Source organism: Podarcis bocagei (assembly GCF_964188305.1).
Source record: "Podarcis bocagei genome assembly, chromosome: 9".
Taxonomy (NCBI): domain Eukaryota; kingdom Metazoa; phylum Chordata; class Lepidosauria; order Squamata; family Lacertidae; genus Podarcis; species Podarcis bocagei.
The window spans coordinates 6,930,040-6,945,766 of NC_138134.1; the positions used below are offsets into that span (position 1 = coordinate 6,930,040).

Genomic DNA, 15,727 nt, shown 5'->3' on the forward strand with positions numbered 1-15,727 from the left:
CATTATATATCATTTCCCAGAAAGCCTTAATCTTCGGGCACGTCCACCAAAGGTGATAGAAAGTACCTTCAGTTTCTTTACACTTCCAACACTTATTATCAGGCAAATGATAAATTTTTGCTAGCTTGACTGGGGTCATGTACCACCTGTAGATCATTTTCATAATGTTTTCCTTTAAGGCATTACATGCCGTGAATTTTATACCGGTGTTCCACAACCATTCCCAGTCAGCAAACATAATGTTATGACCAATGTCCTGTGCCCACTTAATCATAGGGTTGCCCTCACTTCAAGGCACCGTGGCACTACCTTCCCCTGGCACTGAGGCGGAACAGCTTTTCTCAGCCAGCAGGAAAGCAGCCTCCGCTGCAGTAGATGCAGCTTAATGCACCCACATCCCCATGTGGTGGAGTCGTCTACGCTGCTTCTACTTTTCCCACTCACCCAATCTCTGCAGCTGCTCCTTCCTTCATCCCCACGCCTGATCTCCAATTTGACATTGTGATATACAGTGGTACCTCGGGTTACAGATGCTTCAGGTTACAGACTCCGCTAACCCAGAAATAGTACCTCGGGTTAAGAACTTTGCTCAGGATGAGAACAGAAATCGTGCTCCAGCAGCACGGCAGCAGCAGCAGGAGGCCCCATTAGCTAAAGTGGTGCTTCAGGTTAAGAACAGTTTCAGGTTAAGAACAGACCTCCGGAACGAATTAAGTACTTAACCCGAGGTACCACTGTATTGGAATATCACAGTTTAACTGCTGATATAGCATGATACTGAAAACGTGGTACCACTCAGCCCTAGTCTGTTTTTTAGTACAGTGAGGATGAATTTGATGAAGGGCCGTGAGGACCGACCAAGGTTGTTGAGCTTTCCTTAGGATTTTACGCCAGGAAATAAACTGCCGCAGGGGCTGCCGGATTACACCCCAAAATGGACTTTGTGCATGCCTGCTATAAAGGAAGTCCAAGTGATTTCTATGAAATATCTGGGCCTTCTGACATATTTCAGCTCACCAATCACAAAGGACATATCAGATGCAGTAATTCGAGGTGCTCTCTTTCCCCCAGTATTTTTACTGGGTGTTTTTATTTACTGACTTTAAAGTTGTCAGCTCATAAGAAGTATTTATAGGTCAACAATTTTGGATAGAGATAGCTCTCTGCTTAGTCCACCTCATAGGTTTGGTGTGAAGAGAAAATGGACGGGAAGGGGAAACCCTGGGCACCACCTAAATTTCTAAATTTCCCAAGCACAGGGCTAGGAAGCATGTGTCCATCCAGACCATGGGCAGGCAAACTAAGGCCCGGGGGCCGGATCCGGCCCAATCACCTTCTAAACGCGGCCCGTGGACAGTCTGGGAATCAGCGTGTTTTTACATGAGTAGAATGTGTCCTTTTATTTAAATGCATTTCTGGGTTATTTGTGGGGCCTGCCTGGTGTTTTTACATGAGTAGAATGTGTGCTTTTATTTAAAATGCATCTCTGGGTTATTTGTGGGGCATACGAATTCGTTCATTCCCCCCCCCCAAAATATAGTCCAGTCCCCCACAAGGTCTGAGGGACAGTGGACCGGCCCCCTGCTGAAAAAGTTTGCTGACCCCTGGTCCAGACGATGCTGGGCTCCCAACTCCCATCCTCACTGGCCACTGGCTATGTTGGCTGAGGTCCAACAACATGTGAAAGCCCCCCCCCCACTCTCTTAAGAGCAAATGCAATAGAGAGCAAGTCAAGAGGTGGCAGCCCTGGCCATCGCTCCCTGGATGGGAGACCCCTTTGGGCCTCTATGGCACCTTGAGCTTCACGAAGAAGAAAGCAGGATGTTCAGCATCTGGGAGCAGAGAAGGGGACTCATTTCTGTCCAAGACCCAGCTGTCAAAGCAAGCCAGGGAAAAGGAACCTGTGGACTTTCTAGATGTTGCCACCATCCCATCAGCCATGCAGAGAACGCCAATCCTGGGCTGACTACACTGGCTGCCAGTTAGTTTCTGGGCCCAATTGAAAGTGCTGCTTTTGACCTATAAAGCCTTAAACAGCTCAGGACCACAATACCTCAAGGACCACCTCTTTCCATAGGAACCTACCCGAGATCATCCTTTGAGGTCCTCCTTTGTGTGCCTACTCGTCTGGAGGATGGCAACATGAGAACGGGCCTTTTCTGTGGTGGCTCCCCAATGGGGGACGCTCTCCCCAGGGAGGCTCGCCTAGCACCTCTGTTACATATCTTTAGGTGCCAGGCAAAAGCTTTCCTCTTCAGGCAGGCCTTGGGCTAATAAAACAATTTACGGCCTTTTAAACTGTGTGTATGGGTGTGTTTTGTTTTGTTTGTTATTACATTATGTACCGTATTTTTCGCCCTATAGGACGCACCGTCCCATAAGGCGCACCTAGTTTTTTTGGGGGGAAATAAAGGGGAAAAAATTATTCCCCCCCCCAGGCGCGGGGCTGGGGTGGGGAAGTCCAAGCTTCCCCCGACCCCAGCCCCCAAACAGGCAGCTCTCTGCAAGCCGTGGGAGCCCAGCGCTGGCTCCCGCTGCTTGCGGAGAGGTCCGCGAAGCCTGCATTCGCCCCATAGGACACACACACATTTCCCCTTCATTTTTGGAGGGGAAAAAGTGCGTCCTATAGGGCGAAAAATACGGTATTTTAGGTTCTGTGTTGTAAACTGCCCTGTGGTCTCCTGATGAAGGACAGTACACAAATTTAAATAAAAACAAGAACAATGTCCGCTTCCTGGAAGGGCTTTTAAATCCTTTTCCACAACAGGATTCTGCCCAAGTGTTGGAATGGAAGAGCTGCTGTTTGGCTTTTCCAGGGAGCTACAAAAGGGGAAGCAGCAGTGGGGGGAAACAAACAAAAAACGGCACAAAGAGGAAGAAGTGCATAGCTGTTGTATGAAGAGGTAGAAGTTTATTGGAATATAAACATTCAGATAACATGTAAGATAGAAAAAAAAACCCCACCAACAACATATACAGACACTTGCTGGAAGGAAACATCTGAGGTATTTATTTATTCACCATCTAGGCTATCACATTTTATTTCTTCCTTTAAATAGTTAAGAGAGAGAGAGAGAAAACACCCCTAGCTGTGCAGCTGCTGCAAAAGTGGTGGCAGATCTTAGAACCACCTGCCTCCTTCCCTCCTTTGGATCTGCCTGGAAGAGGCAGCCGCTAAGAAAGGGCTCTGTGTGTGTGTGTTGCTTGGGAGGACCCAGAGCGCCTCTCTGGGACAGCAACCTCACTTCCACCTCCACGGCTGAAGGGCCTTGTCCTGGAGTCTTCTGGTGCCATCTGAAAAGCACTGGGCCCTCTTTCCCAGGGCAACAGAAAGGAGGGGGGGTGTTGTTTTTTAAAGACTTTGTGAGAGAGGGACCGTAGTTCAGTGGCAGAGCACAGGCTGTGTGCAACCCTTTGCACAATCCAGAGCTAAGCCAAGGGGGGCCTGGAGGATCCTTTCTTGTGGGGATGCACCTCGCCCACAAGCCCAGCATCTCTGCTGTGGGATTTCGTGCTTGAGCTGGGGGTGGAAAGGAAACTGCCTCTGCAAATGAGACTAAGACCAGGGTGGAGGAGCAGCCCTTTCTGTCATATCAAAAGCCCTGAGCGTCATACAATCTTTCAATATTCAGAATTGGGTGAGGTGGAGTGAATGCTCCACCTGCACCTCACCAAGCCCAAAATCTGCTGCTGGTTTCTCCACCGACCTCCAAAGCCTGGCAAAGCACAGCACAAACAGCAATACAACCCTGCCCATCCAAAAGAGGGGAAGGAAGGAGATGGGGTGGATTTCTACAACCTGAAATGGCAAACCCAGAAAACAGCCAAGGGCCTGACGTTTGAGGCTGCAGCTTATTTTAATGAGGTATATACGTATATATGTCGTTACAAATCCCAAAATCTACCCTTTTCCCTGAACTGGGTTCAGAACGACCCTTTAGCTCCCTGGCTGCTTTCAGTTTAGGTGAGTGAGGAAACTGATGGGCCTGGAGGGCAGAGGCCACCCCAGGGCTCCAAGCACCTTCCTGTGCAAGAAATGCAAATGGTATCGAGTGCAATGGGACCAAACTGGACAGAGCAGTGAGAGACCCGTTGGCGGAAACTCAGCTCTGCCTGAAACTCCAGGTAATGCAGATGACTGGGAGGAGTGGGCTCCTTTTTAAATCAATTGGGGCACATGGGTTTGGAGGTTGCCCCACAGTTTATCCTTCTTCCAAGCCAGTTCCCATCATCCTCCAGCTGTTCCCTGTGCCCAGAGCCAAACTCTGACACCCAGGAGAGCGTGGTTGAGAGGAAAGTGCTGGAGGGTGAAGGTTCACCTCCGAGTAACTATATGAATTTTTATGCTTTCAGTGATTTATTATTAAATCAGGCCCCTTATCCTCCCATGCCTGCTTCACACATAAATCAGAACAGACCCAAGTTCTCTCTGCCACTTCTGTGTCTAGCTTGGTACACATTAAAGCAAGAAATCCCAGAATCCACTGCTGACAGAGCTTGGGGTGGGGGGAGAGAAGGTGTTTAGGAAAAAGCCACCCCCCCAACTTAGAACTCTGCACCAGGGTAAAAAAGAAAAGCTGAAGCCACAAGTTCTGAAACCAGGAAACCGAGTTATGCAGATCAAGCAACTCTGCACAATATTCACATGTTTATATGGTTACAGGATTTTGTTCTGTGTGTTCCACTTGGGTAGGGATTGGGAGAGGAAGTGTCAGAGTCACGTGAGTATTGGGGAAATTTGTGCAGGAAAGGTTAGAGCTGTATTAAATGCAGAAACCATACTGGACACCTTCAAGTGCTCATCCACCACCACCAGCCCCCAAAACTGAGGCCTGGAAACCTACGCTTACAAGACAAAAGCAGTCTTAACAGGATTCCTTAGAATTACCCAGCAGATCTCAACTTCCTAATGGAAGGGGAACAGCTCAGTGCTGCAGCACCTGTTTTGCTTGAGGCCTGCCTGAAACCCTGGAGAGCTGCTTCCAGTTGGTGCAGAGGATGCTGAGCTCAATGGACCCACGGCCTGGCTTTGTACAAAGCAGCCTTGTAGGATGCTAAGATGGAAAACAACCACCACTGCAAATGGGACAATCTTCCGTTGCTGGGAGTGGTGGTGAGGGAAAACACACACACACAATAGAGAAAGAAAAGAATTAGCCAGCAAAACGCCCGAGAAGATTCACACCCAACCCGGGTTGTGGTGCAGGTTCTGCTTAAAGGCAAAGGAGGCCTGAGGCAATGAGCCAAGAGACCGATGGGGGACAAATCTCACGCCAACTTTGGCAACCTTCCTGCCAGCTAGAATAAAGTCAGCCAGCTGCCTTTACAACCAGACCATCTCTGCCAAAGGAAAGCAGGTGGACTACAGGTTTTACTGCTAACAGATACTTTAGCTCCTGGCTCCTGGCGGAGGAAACACCCAGGAGGGCAAAATGTTTTTGGCTGGGGGCTTCCAATGCAAATGGGAGCAACAAGCAATATGCTGTTGTGGAAAGCTGAAGGCAGCCTTTGGATTTTTGACATCCCAGCCTCCAGATTCCACTACTCCTACCTTCTCTGTTTCAAGAGGTGGAACAGTCATACTCTTGACAGTAAAGGAGCCAAGTAGAATCGCAAGGGGCCCTGAGAACTGGCCACAGATAAGGCCTTATCAAGTCAGCTGGGGGTGGGGTGGGGGGTCGCTGTTGCTGCAGGGGACAGAGCTGGATTTTGCTGCACAATCCGCAACACGCCTTAGCGTAGTCAGGTCTGGGATATTATTTGCAAAGCCCCAAACACAAAGAGAATGCTATCCTGTGGAATCCCCATCACTGAGTATGCAGGGAGAATTCCAGCCACATGCTTCATTCAAATCTAGCAAGGTTGTGGCAAGGGAGAAAATAAAATATGTTTGCAGACTATTCGGTCCACAGCTGGCCAGATCTGACCCAGGCTTCTGTGTTCCCTAGAGCAGCGGCCCAGGGGCCAGAGGTGTGTTTTGACACACTATCTGGTCCGACTCATCCAGGACGAATGAGTGTCACAGTTTGGGAGCCATGCAGTCACTTGGGATAAGGCAATCAGTTGGGGGAGGGGGGCAGAAGAGGTAGCTTGGGTGTGGAGCTTTGTTTTTCCCAGAATCTGCATGAGACAGCAATACAATGAAATGGGTAGGGAATCTCCTACAGTAACAGCAGTGTAAAACCTTTATCAGGTCAACTAAAACACCCCAAGTATGAGCAAGCTTTCAGTTTCAGCAGATCTTTTCTTCAAGGATTGTTTGTATTCTGTGACAATGTAGTAGCAGGATTATGCTGCTGTTGCATTTTTTAAAACAAGATTCTGATGGACCGACTTGGATCTCTGCAGTTTTGGTCTGCTGGAAAGCATCCAGTGTCCCATTGCTTTTCCAAGCAGCTGTTGGCTGAAGAGAGATAACACTGAAGCGTGGAATCTCTTTCTCTCCTACAAAGGCTAGACTTTGTACAATGCCTTGCTTGAAGTTTGGCAGGGTGGCTGCAGGAACGCTTTGCAGGCCACATCTGGCTTGCCAGCTGAGCCTCCCTGGTGCAGACTTGAGGCCTTCCAGCAGGAATGGCGTCTTCTCTTGCTCACGTCCCCTTTGATAAATCTGATTGGTGGAGGGACGAATGTGGTGTCACTTGGAAGGATGTGTGAACTTGGCACCACAGCAATTTCCTTGGCCCAGTGGTACATGCTCACATACACAGCGGTTGGGAGTGCCTTGGGTAAGTAACCGCAGAGGAACACACCTGGGAGAAACATACTGGACCTAGAAATCCAGTATTTTTTTAAAACGGAAAACCTGCAGGACTGAGCACCATCAAAGACTAATAGAATTGTGGAGTTGGATGGGACCGTCGAGTCCAACCCCCTGCAATGCAGGAATCACAACTAAAGCATCCCTGACAGGTGGCTTTCCGGCCTCTGCTTAAAAAACATACAGCCAAGGAGTCCACTGCCTTCTCTGGTGGTCCATTCTTGTGCTCAAAGATGTGTCCAGAAAGGAACATTCTTATTAACTCATAATGCATTTTAAATGCACCCTTCAAATACAAATAGTTTCCCTCCCAAGGGCGTATTTTTCCTCTGCAGGAACTTGTCCAAAAGCAACATCGTCGAAGGAAGAGGATTTAGTGCACTTGTGTCCCCCAATCTATTTCTTGTAGCCGGGGGGGAAAAAAACATCACTTCAGCCATTCCCAGTAGCTTCACAGTTACGGATGTGCCTAGTTCTTCCAAGCTGGGGGTTCTGCTTTCCCTCTGAGGGAGCCTTCAAAAAAGAGGGGAGGGGAGAGAAACACCTGCACTTCTGAGAGGGCCTAGCTGCCTCCAGAGCTCCACCCACCGTGCAGGACTTGGGTTAGAATCCCATGAGAACCAGCGAGCTCCCAAGAGGCCAGAAATAATCAGAATTGCAGCCCAGGACTTTACTTCAAGGGTAATAAGGAAACAAAGTCCTCTCATTGTTCTGGGACTGAGATGCACCTAACATGGATTGTTTTGAAAATCCTGAACAACTAATCAGCCCTTTGAGGAGAAAACATCAAACCAACGAGAAGGAAAGAGAGAAAGTCAGCCTGAGAAATTAACCTGCATCTTCCACCACCACCTATTACCCCATGAGCCAAGTGCTTCCATGCTATCTTGAGGACATCAAAGGTTTCTGATCCTTCAACTCAGGGGGCTCCTTTTTTTTGGTGTGTCTTTGGTGCTACAATATATAAAATTTAAAATAAAAAGCAGTCAACAAGACATATAAAAAGAAGCTTTAACATATGCAAATCCTTCCAGAAGAGAGAAAGAGAAAAAAAAAATCCCAACAACAACACAGCAATAAGTACATATTTTTGAGGTATTTCATCTGCTCAGGAGAAGCTGATGCAGATCTGTAGCATGACTGAGACTCGCCAGGGTAGGAGAGGGAGGGCGGATCCCTGTTGGCAAGGAAGTGGGGGCTGCCGGTGCAACAGGCAGGCAGCGGGCTTCTGCTACAAGGAGGAAACAGAAACAGGCAGACGTTCAAGGGGGGAGGTACAAGGAAGTGCTAGGTGTGTGCACAAGTGTGGAGGGGGAAGCAATTGAGGAGTTCATCTGTCCTGAGGAACAACACATGGCTCCCTCATCAAGATTTTAGAAGGGAAGATGTGGGGGAAGGTGCTCAGAAGCCCCTGGTTGTTCTAGGGCTGTGGGGCAGTCAATTAGGGCTGGCCCCACCAATGCACAAGGAAGCAGCCAATCCGCCTTTGATAGGCTGGGATCACAGAGGATTCTCGGAAAGTGTTAAGTGAGTGGACACAGGCAGCAGCAATGCAAGAACAGCTTTGTTCTTTCAGCATCAAGGTGCCCAATCCCAGATACATTTGGGGGAGGGAGGACAAGGGTGGGTGGAGCATAAAATGTGCCTGACCTAGATGAGCCCCTAACCACTTTCACCTTTAGCTTTCTGACTGGTAGAGTTTTTAAAATAAAATTTAAAAATTCCATGCATCCCCACCCGCCCCTGAGGCAGAAAGAATGGAGAAACAGAATTGCACAACTTGGACCTCATGGGGAGGCTGGATAGGAGTGAGGCTGTCACTCCTGTCATGCTGGCGCCTGAGCCCCAGTTCTGCAGGGAAGGCTGGGCAAAGCTGCGAAGGGCAGCTGGTGCAGATTCCTCCAGAGGCCTGTCCAGCCTCCCAGGGGCCTTGCTCAATGCTGCAGAAGCAGCACGAAAGGGAACTTCCATGCTGTCAGACTCCTCCAGAGGAAGCTAGCAGGCCAAACCTAAGGCCAGAAGGAGAGAGGGAGGCAGGAGACGCACCGGCCCTTTGAGTCAAGGCTGGCTAACTGGGAAGAGGAAAGAGACCCAGTCAGACCTGCACATTAACACACAGAGGGATGAAATATGGGTTTGTGTGTCTCTGTGTGTAAAAGCAAGCTGGAGAGAGGAATTAAAGGATGTGGGGGTGGTACATGAGAGAAGAGAGCTATGTTCCCCCCCTGCCTCTGGGGGGTAGGATTGTCAATACACTGCAGTCACGTTTGGGGGGGTGTCATTTGAAGCATGGAAAAATGGGTTTCTTGCCTTCGCCTTTTGCTACAGTGGCGATGCTCAGTCATCTACAAAAACTCACACAGCCCGTCCAGAGAATCCCTGATTGAAACACGCCCTGTGTCCCCTCCCGCCCCCCGCCCCCTTGCCCTCCTTTTCCCACCGAGGACACAGCAAGACCTGAAGAAAGGTGAGATGGGCAGCAAGAGACCACCTCGGCAGGATCCTTGCCAGCACAGGATCTTTGCTTCTCTGCCACTGGCTGGTCTTCTAAGCGGGCTCCTCGAGGCGAGGTCACCGGCAGGACCGCTTGGGGCCAGGGAGAGAGAGAGCACCTCCTCCCTGCTTCCCCCTCAGAGAGACCAGCTGGTTGAGGGCTCTACACCAGGTGTGCCCCTGGAGGAGGTTGGGCTGGGAGAACAGTGGGAGGAACTGCTGCTGCCGCCGCCGGTGCTCTGCGTGCTGGATCCGGCAATGAGGTGGACGACAGGTTTCTGGGCAAACAAGACCCCTGCGGGGCAGAGAGAAGGGAGGAAGATTAGCAGGCCAAGGATAACATAAGAATGTAAAAAGAGATCTGCTGGATCAGGGGACCCATCTAGTCCAGCATCCTGTTCTCACTGTGGTCTTCCTGATGCCTGTGAGAAACGAGCAATCAGGATCCAACCACAAGACCCCTCTACCCTCCTGTGGTTCCCAACAACTGGTATTCAGAAGCATTGCTGCATCCATCTGTGGAGACAGAAGCATAGCCATCCTGGCTGGGAGCCATCGATAGCCCTCTCCTCTCTTAAAGCCACCTACATTTGTGCCCGTCTCTGCTCTGGCTTCCTCAGAGCGGCACTGGCATCTCAATAGCCGTGTGTGTGTGTGATCAGAGGATTGTTCTGAATTGTTCTCCAGACACCAGCCATTCCGCAGCTTGGCAGAATGCTCAGCCTGAAGCTGGATTATTCCAAATATTGGGTGGCTGATTCCAAGGGATCCACCTTGCCCCATTTCAGAAGTGGACTCTTTCTCTCTCACCAGCATAGATTGTGCCATTGATTTCCACAGACATATTAATGCTTCCAAAGCCAGACGGGGTCCAGTTCAGTGCTGCTGATGTCGCTGCTGAATCTGATTTATCCTCTGGTGGGGGACAACAAAAGAACAGTGTGAGTTGTGTTATGCTCATCCCACTACATAGGACAGACCTGGTTTGGGCATTTCTCTTTCTTTCCCTCTTTCTTTCCTTCTCTCTCTCTCTCTCTCTCTCTCTCTCTCTCTCTCTCACACACACACACACACACACACACACACACACACACCTCCCCAGACCTGATAGTTGGTCAACTGGTAGAGATTTCACCTTGCTCTGCACTACGCCTTGATCCACCATTAAAATAAATGGAAGGGAACAATGGGCCCTGAATGGCTCAGCTGGAGAAACACTGGACACGGGAAGTCATGCACAAGGGGTTTAAACCAGGGATGGCGATTTTTCCTTTTTGGACTGAGGGTCACATCTGGCGTGGAAACTGTTCGGCATGCAGGCCTGATCCCTGCATCTGGAAAACACCACATTCCAGCTGGCAGTGGGCTTTGAGACTGGGCAATGACCCCCAGCATCCTCCTCCTCCAACATGCAGCTGACTGTGGTAGACCCTGTAGACCTGCCGTTCTCTCCACCCCTTTGGGTCCCCTTCCAACTACCATTCTATATTCATGCCTCTGTGGCTGAGGTGATGAAGACGCATCAGTGGCAAAGCAAGTCCAGTACATCTCATGAGACTTCTGACATGCACCTCATCAGTGCTATTTTCCTAGAAAAATTGGTGCTGGAAAGCATCAAGAACATCCCCCTTGTTCTCTTAGAATGGCAATGGCACCCACTTGAGAGGTGCCAGAACTGAGTTCTGGCTGAAAAAAAGTCCTGCTTGCACAGATTGCCAAGCCAGCTTTATTGTGAAGGGACAGGCACAGCAATCTCGTCCACTCCAGGGGGGTCAGGAGTGAGAAGTAGGAGAAACCGGGTGATTCTCAAGGGGTAAAAACTCCCATGAGGCCAAATGTGGTCTGAGGGCTGTGGTTTGCCCATCACTGGTTTAAACCAAGAAGTTGCACCTATCTGCCCACATCCCATTCTTGGGTGTGGGGTGGGGGTGGGGGAGGCCAGGACATTGTGATGAGTACTGTGCTTCCCTCATGCACCAAGTCCCTCCCCTCCAAACAGCATTATTCAGAATAGCAGTCTGCACAGCCCACTAAGGAAGATAATAACACAATAAGATTCAAAACAGTAGCAATTAATTGCACTTTTATTCAACATCCAATTAAAGCTAGTTCCATTAATTCAGCTTAACTGATGAACTTGATATGAGATAAGCCTGTCAGTCACTGAACAAGTCTTAGATACCACATTTAGTCATGGCTTCACTGTTCAGCAAACTCTTAACGCGATGGGTTGGCTTGGTGGTGACACCTGTTTCCCAATGTCTGGTTTAAGGTCACTAAGCAGGAGATTTAAATCACCACCTCCAGTGCCCCCATGCTGTCTCCTTGCCTCTTAGAGCCCCCTAGGGAACCCCCCCCCAGAGGATGCTACCACCCACTTTGTCAGCCAGTTTTAGACTACGACTCCCATCAGCCTTTGCCAACCTGACGTTCTCCAGATGCTTTGAACTACGTGCGCTCGCTGGGGCCGATGGGAGTTATAGTCCAAAGGCTGCAGCAGAGCAAGGGCAGCCTCACCTCGGCCGTTGATCTTGATCTTCATGGGCAGCTGCCGGGCCATGCTGAAGAGGTTCCGCTGAAAGGCCTGCTGGATGAAGCGCTGCTCCTCCTCCGTCATCCGCGCCACCTTCTCCGCGGGCTCCCCAGACTCCAGCCTCTCCCTCAGCTGGTCCAGGGTAGCGGTTCGTGCCGCTGCCGTCACAGCCGCCTGCTGATTCGCCAAGGCCACAGGCATGGCAATGCGGTTTGGCGTGGACACGGTCAAGGGGACGCCGTCACCTAGGAAAGCAAACGGGCCACTCAGGGACCTCGAGGCAACTTGCCCAAGTCTGGAAGCACCATCCTGACAATGCTTTTAGTAGCACTGCCCTTCCCATTCCCCTCTAAGGCAGCAACTGTTTCATCCCTGGCACTGACATCAAAAAATTATGTGATCTTTGGGTGTAGGGCAGTATATACGTTAAATAAATCAATAGTAGGCCAATGAGGAAAGAGACCGTAGGGGTTCTGGGGACAGGGAAGAGCTGAGTCCAGGTGGTCTGAAAGAAACCAGTAGGGTCCCGCTCCCTGTTTTTCTCCTGGCACAGGTCATCCATTGTGGCGATTAAAGTGGTTTTGGAAATAGGTCCAGAAATTCAGTTTCATTTGACATAGCACAGTGTTGCCCAGCCACCACTTACTAAGTACGCTGCCGCAGAGGAGGACGCTTGAGACTGGCTGAGAGCAGTTATAACTCTCTGCCCCAGAGGATAGGACTCAAATCAATGGATTCAAATGACAAGAAAGGAGATCCTGGCTGTATGTTAAGAAGAACTTTCTGAAGGAAAGAGCTGGCTGACAGCAAAACAGTTGTGCAAGGTAAGGATTCGAGTGAAACCGACCACCTGTCTCCTTGATCCTTGCCCATCCTAGCTAATAAAAGCGAGCTGGGAAGGGCTGGAGATGGACTCTGCGGGGTGGTGAATGCTTCCCTCTACGAGGGAGCCTTCCCAGACCCAATGAAAGAGGAGGTTATTAAACCGCTTCTTAAAAAAACATCTTTAGACCCGGCCAACTATTGCCCAGTCTCAAATCTTTCATTCTTGGGCATAGTGATTGAGCAGGTAGTTGCTGAACAACTCCAAGCATGCCTAGAGGATGCGGACCATTTGGATCCCTTCCAGTCAGGATTCAGGCCTCACCATGGGACTGAAACTGCCTGGTCAATGGCTAGGGACAAAGGTGAAAGCTGTTTCTTGGTTCTGCTGGATCTCTCAGCGGCCTTTGATACCATCGACCATGACATCCTTCTAGACCGCCTTGAGAGGCTGGGAGCACTGTTATACAGTGGTTCCGCTCCTTCCTCCTGGGCCGTGTCCAGAAAGTGGTGTTGGGGGATGAGTGTTCAGACCCCATGGCTCTCACTTGTGGGATACCTCAGGGTTCTGTCCTCTCCCCCATGCTTTTTAAGATCTATATGAAGCCGCTGGGAGAGATCATCAGGGGTGTTCATCAGTATGCAGATGATACCCAGCTCTACCTCTTTCAAATCGGAACCAGTGTTGGCAGTGAAGATCCTGTGTGAGTAACTGGAGGCAGTTGGAGGATGGATGGAGGCTAACAGATTGAGGTTGAATCCTGACAAGACTGAAGTAGTGTTTTGGGGGGACAGGAGGTGAGCAGGTGGGGAGGACTCCCTGGTCCTGAATGAGGTAACTGTGCCCCTGAAGGTGTGCAGCCTGGGAGTCATTTTGGACTCACAGCTGCCCATGGAGGTGCAGGTTAATTCTGTGTCCAGGGCAGCTGTCTACCAGCTCCATCTGGTATGCAGGCTGAGACCCTACCTGCCCGCATACTGTCTGGCCAGAGTGGCACATGCTCTGGTTATCTCCCACTTGGACTACTGCCATGAGCTCTACGTGGGGCTACCTTTGAAGGTGACCCGGAAACTACAACTAATTCAAAATGCGGCAGCTAGACTGGTGACTGGGAGCAGTTGCCGAGACCACATAACTCCGGTCTTGAAAGACCTACATTGGCTCCCAGTATGTTTCCGAGCACAAAGTGTTGGTGCTGACATTTAAAGCCCTAAATGGCCTCAGCCCAGTATACCTGAAGGAGCATCTCCACCCCATCATTCAGCCCGGACACTGAGGTCCAACTCAGAGGGCTTTCTGGCGGTTCCCTCCCTGCGAGAAGCGGTTACAGGGAACCAGGCAGAGGTCTTCTTGATAGTGGCACCCGCCCTGTGGAATGCCCTCCACTCAGATGTCAAGGAAATAAACAACTATCTGACTTTTAGAAGACATCTGAAGGCAGCCCTGTTTAGGGAAGTTTTTAGTGTCTGATGTTTTATTGTATTTTTAATATTTTATTGGAAGCCGCCCAGAGTGGCTGGGGAAACCCAGCCAGATGGAAATAATAATAATAATAATAATAATAATAATAATAATAATAATAATAATAATAATAATAATAATAATAATTCTCCCCCACCCCGGTTGTACTTGGCAGGGAAGGGATGACACTTGTTCCCCCTCCTTGCACTAAAAGGAATGTAAATGCTTTAGGGAGATCACGATCAGGCAGCTGACAACCTGCTAAAACTAGGACAAAAGAAAAGGGGGCAGAAGTAAATAAGTTTAGTGTAAATGAATTCAGGGAAGGACTGCACGGTTATGACAGAAACGGCTAAAAAGTGAAGGAGTCAAAATGATGAAGAATGGTGAAGAGAGGGAATGAGGCAGAGAGTAGGGAGGGAGAACACATTTAGGGGTGAAAAAAGAAGTTTATTCTGGATGCACGAGGAAAGGGGAGCCAGTCAATGCAGCTGAGGAACAACTAGGAAGATGGTAGCCACCCTTCCCCTCCGCCCACCAGTCCCAAGACCAGCCGACAAACTTTGCTGCCTTCGCTCACATGGCTCTGACCCAAGAACACTAAGAACACTAAAAATGGCGGATGTCAATCACAACCAGCTGAAATTCTCACATCTGTTGGAGGAAGTGGCCACTGTGAGCCACACCGTGCGTGCATGTATGTGTGTGCAAACACACCCTTCACCCACTGTATCCATCTGACTGCTAAACCTGAACACATGGCCCTTCAGGCCACCCAAATGACGAACCAGGTAAGTGGCTGACCTTTCCTGAGAGCGCCTGCTGAAGACAGGTGAGGGTTGCTGGTTCCGCCACCAGGGGCGAGGCTAACGATGGGGAAGCGGATCTTTGGAGGGCACAGGAGTGAAGGAGGCCCCGTGGCAGCAGGGGAGTAGCTGAACAAGGAGGAGCTGTAGCTGGGCCGGCGGCCTTCCCGCCTGTTGCCGTCAATGGCAGCCTGCAGCTCAGCGGGAGAACTTAAGGACTTCTTCTCACATTCATAGGCGTAGAGGTACTTCATATACCTAGAAAAACAAAACAAAGAACAGGAGATGCAGAACCAGACAGAATGCTGCATTTGGTACAGCAGAGATGGACTCTAGTCAACACTCAGCCCAGGCCCAGTCACAGGGCTCATTCAGACATCAAGCCAAACCATGGTTTGTGCTAACCATAGTTACAACAAATCCCACCATAATTTGAGCTGCTTGTCTGTTTAGTTCTCATCTGATCAGGACTCCGCTCCTGTAAGTTTGTGTTCATGTCTTTGTGCCCTGTCATTTGCCAATGATCTGCGGATCCAAACATAACAATGAACCACAGTTAGCACAAACTGTGGTTTGACAGGCCAGCTTGGAAGCTCTTTTTAAAGCATGGTTCATAAGCAGACAAAATTTCAGATATAATGCCAGAACATTTCACCTGACTGCAGTTATACTACATAGGGGCTGCGTGAGAATAAATGAGATAAAAGTAAGTAAAAAATGGCATTATGGAAATGCTATTAAAAGGGTGGAGGGAGAAGGAAATGGCAGGCTTCAATTTGGTGATAACTTCAGTAAATCAACAGTTCTATCAGCTGCTGGAAGAAGGCACAACCCGAAATACAGAAGAAGCT

General features: G+C 49.6%; 2 protein-coding genes across 3 annotated transcripts in view; one reads left to right on the plus strand and one right to left on the minus strand.

Moving 5' to 3' along the window:
• LOC308594513 (uncharacterized protein) overlaps positions 1-15,727 on the plus strand; it is a 284,112-nt gene that overhangs the window by 57,536 nt on the left and 210,849 nt on the right. The gene's annotated exons all lie outside the window — the stretch shown is intronic.
• The window catches only part of ARID3B (AT-rich interaction domain 3B), a 55,687-nt gene continuing 47,717 nt past the window's right edge, over positions 7,758-15,727 (minus strand). For both annotated transcript variants that reach the window (XM_081207760.1, XM_081207761.1), the window contains exons 6-9: positions 14,875-15,134; positions 11,771-12,031; positions 10,064-10,168; positions 7,758-9,548 (exon numbers count right to left, since the gene is read on the minus strand). In XM_081207760.1, the coding sequence (XP_081063886.1) occupies positions 9,391-9,548; positions 10,064-10,168; positions 11,771-12,031; positions 14,875-15,134 (784 nt within the window). In that variant the 3' untranslated portion in view covers positions 7,758-9,390. The remainder of the gene's footprint in view (positions 9,549-10,063; positions 10,169-11,770; positions 12,032-14,874; positions 15,135-15,727) is intronic.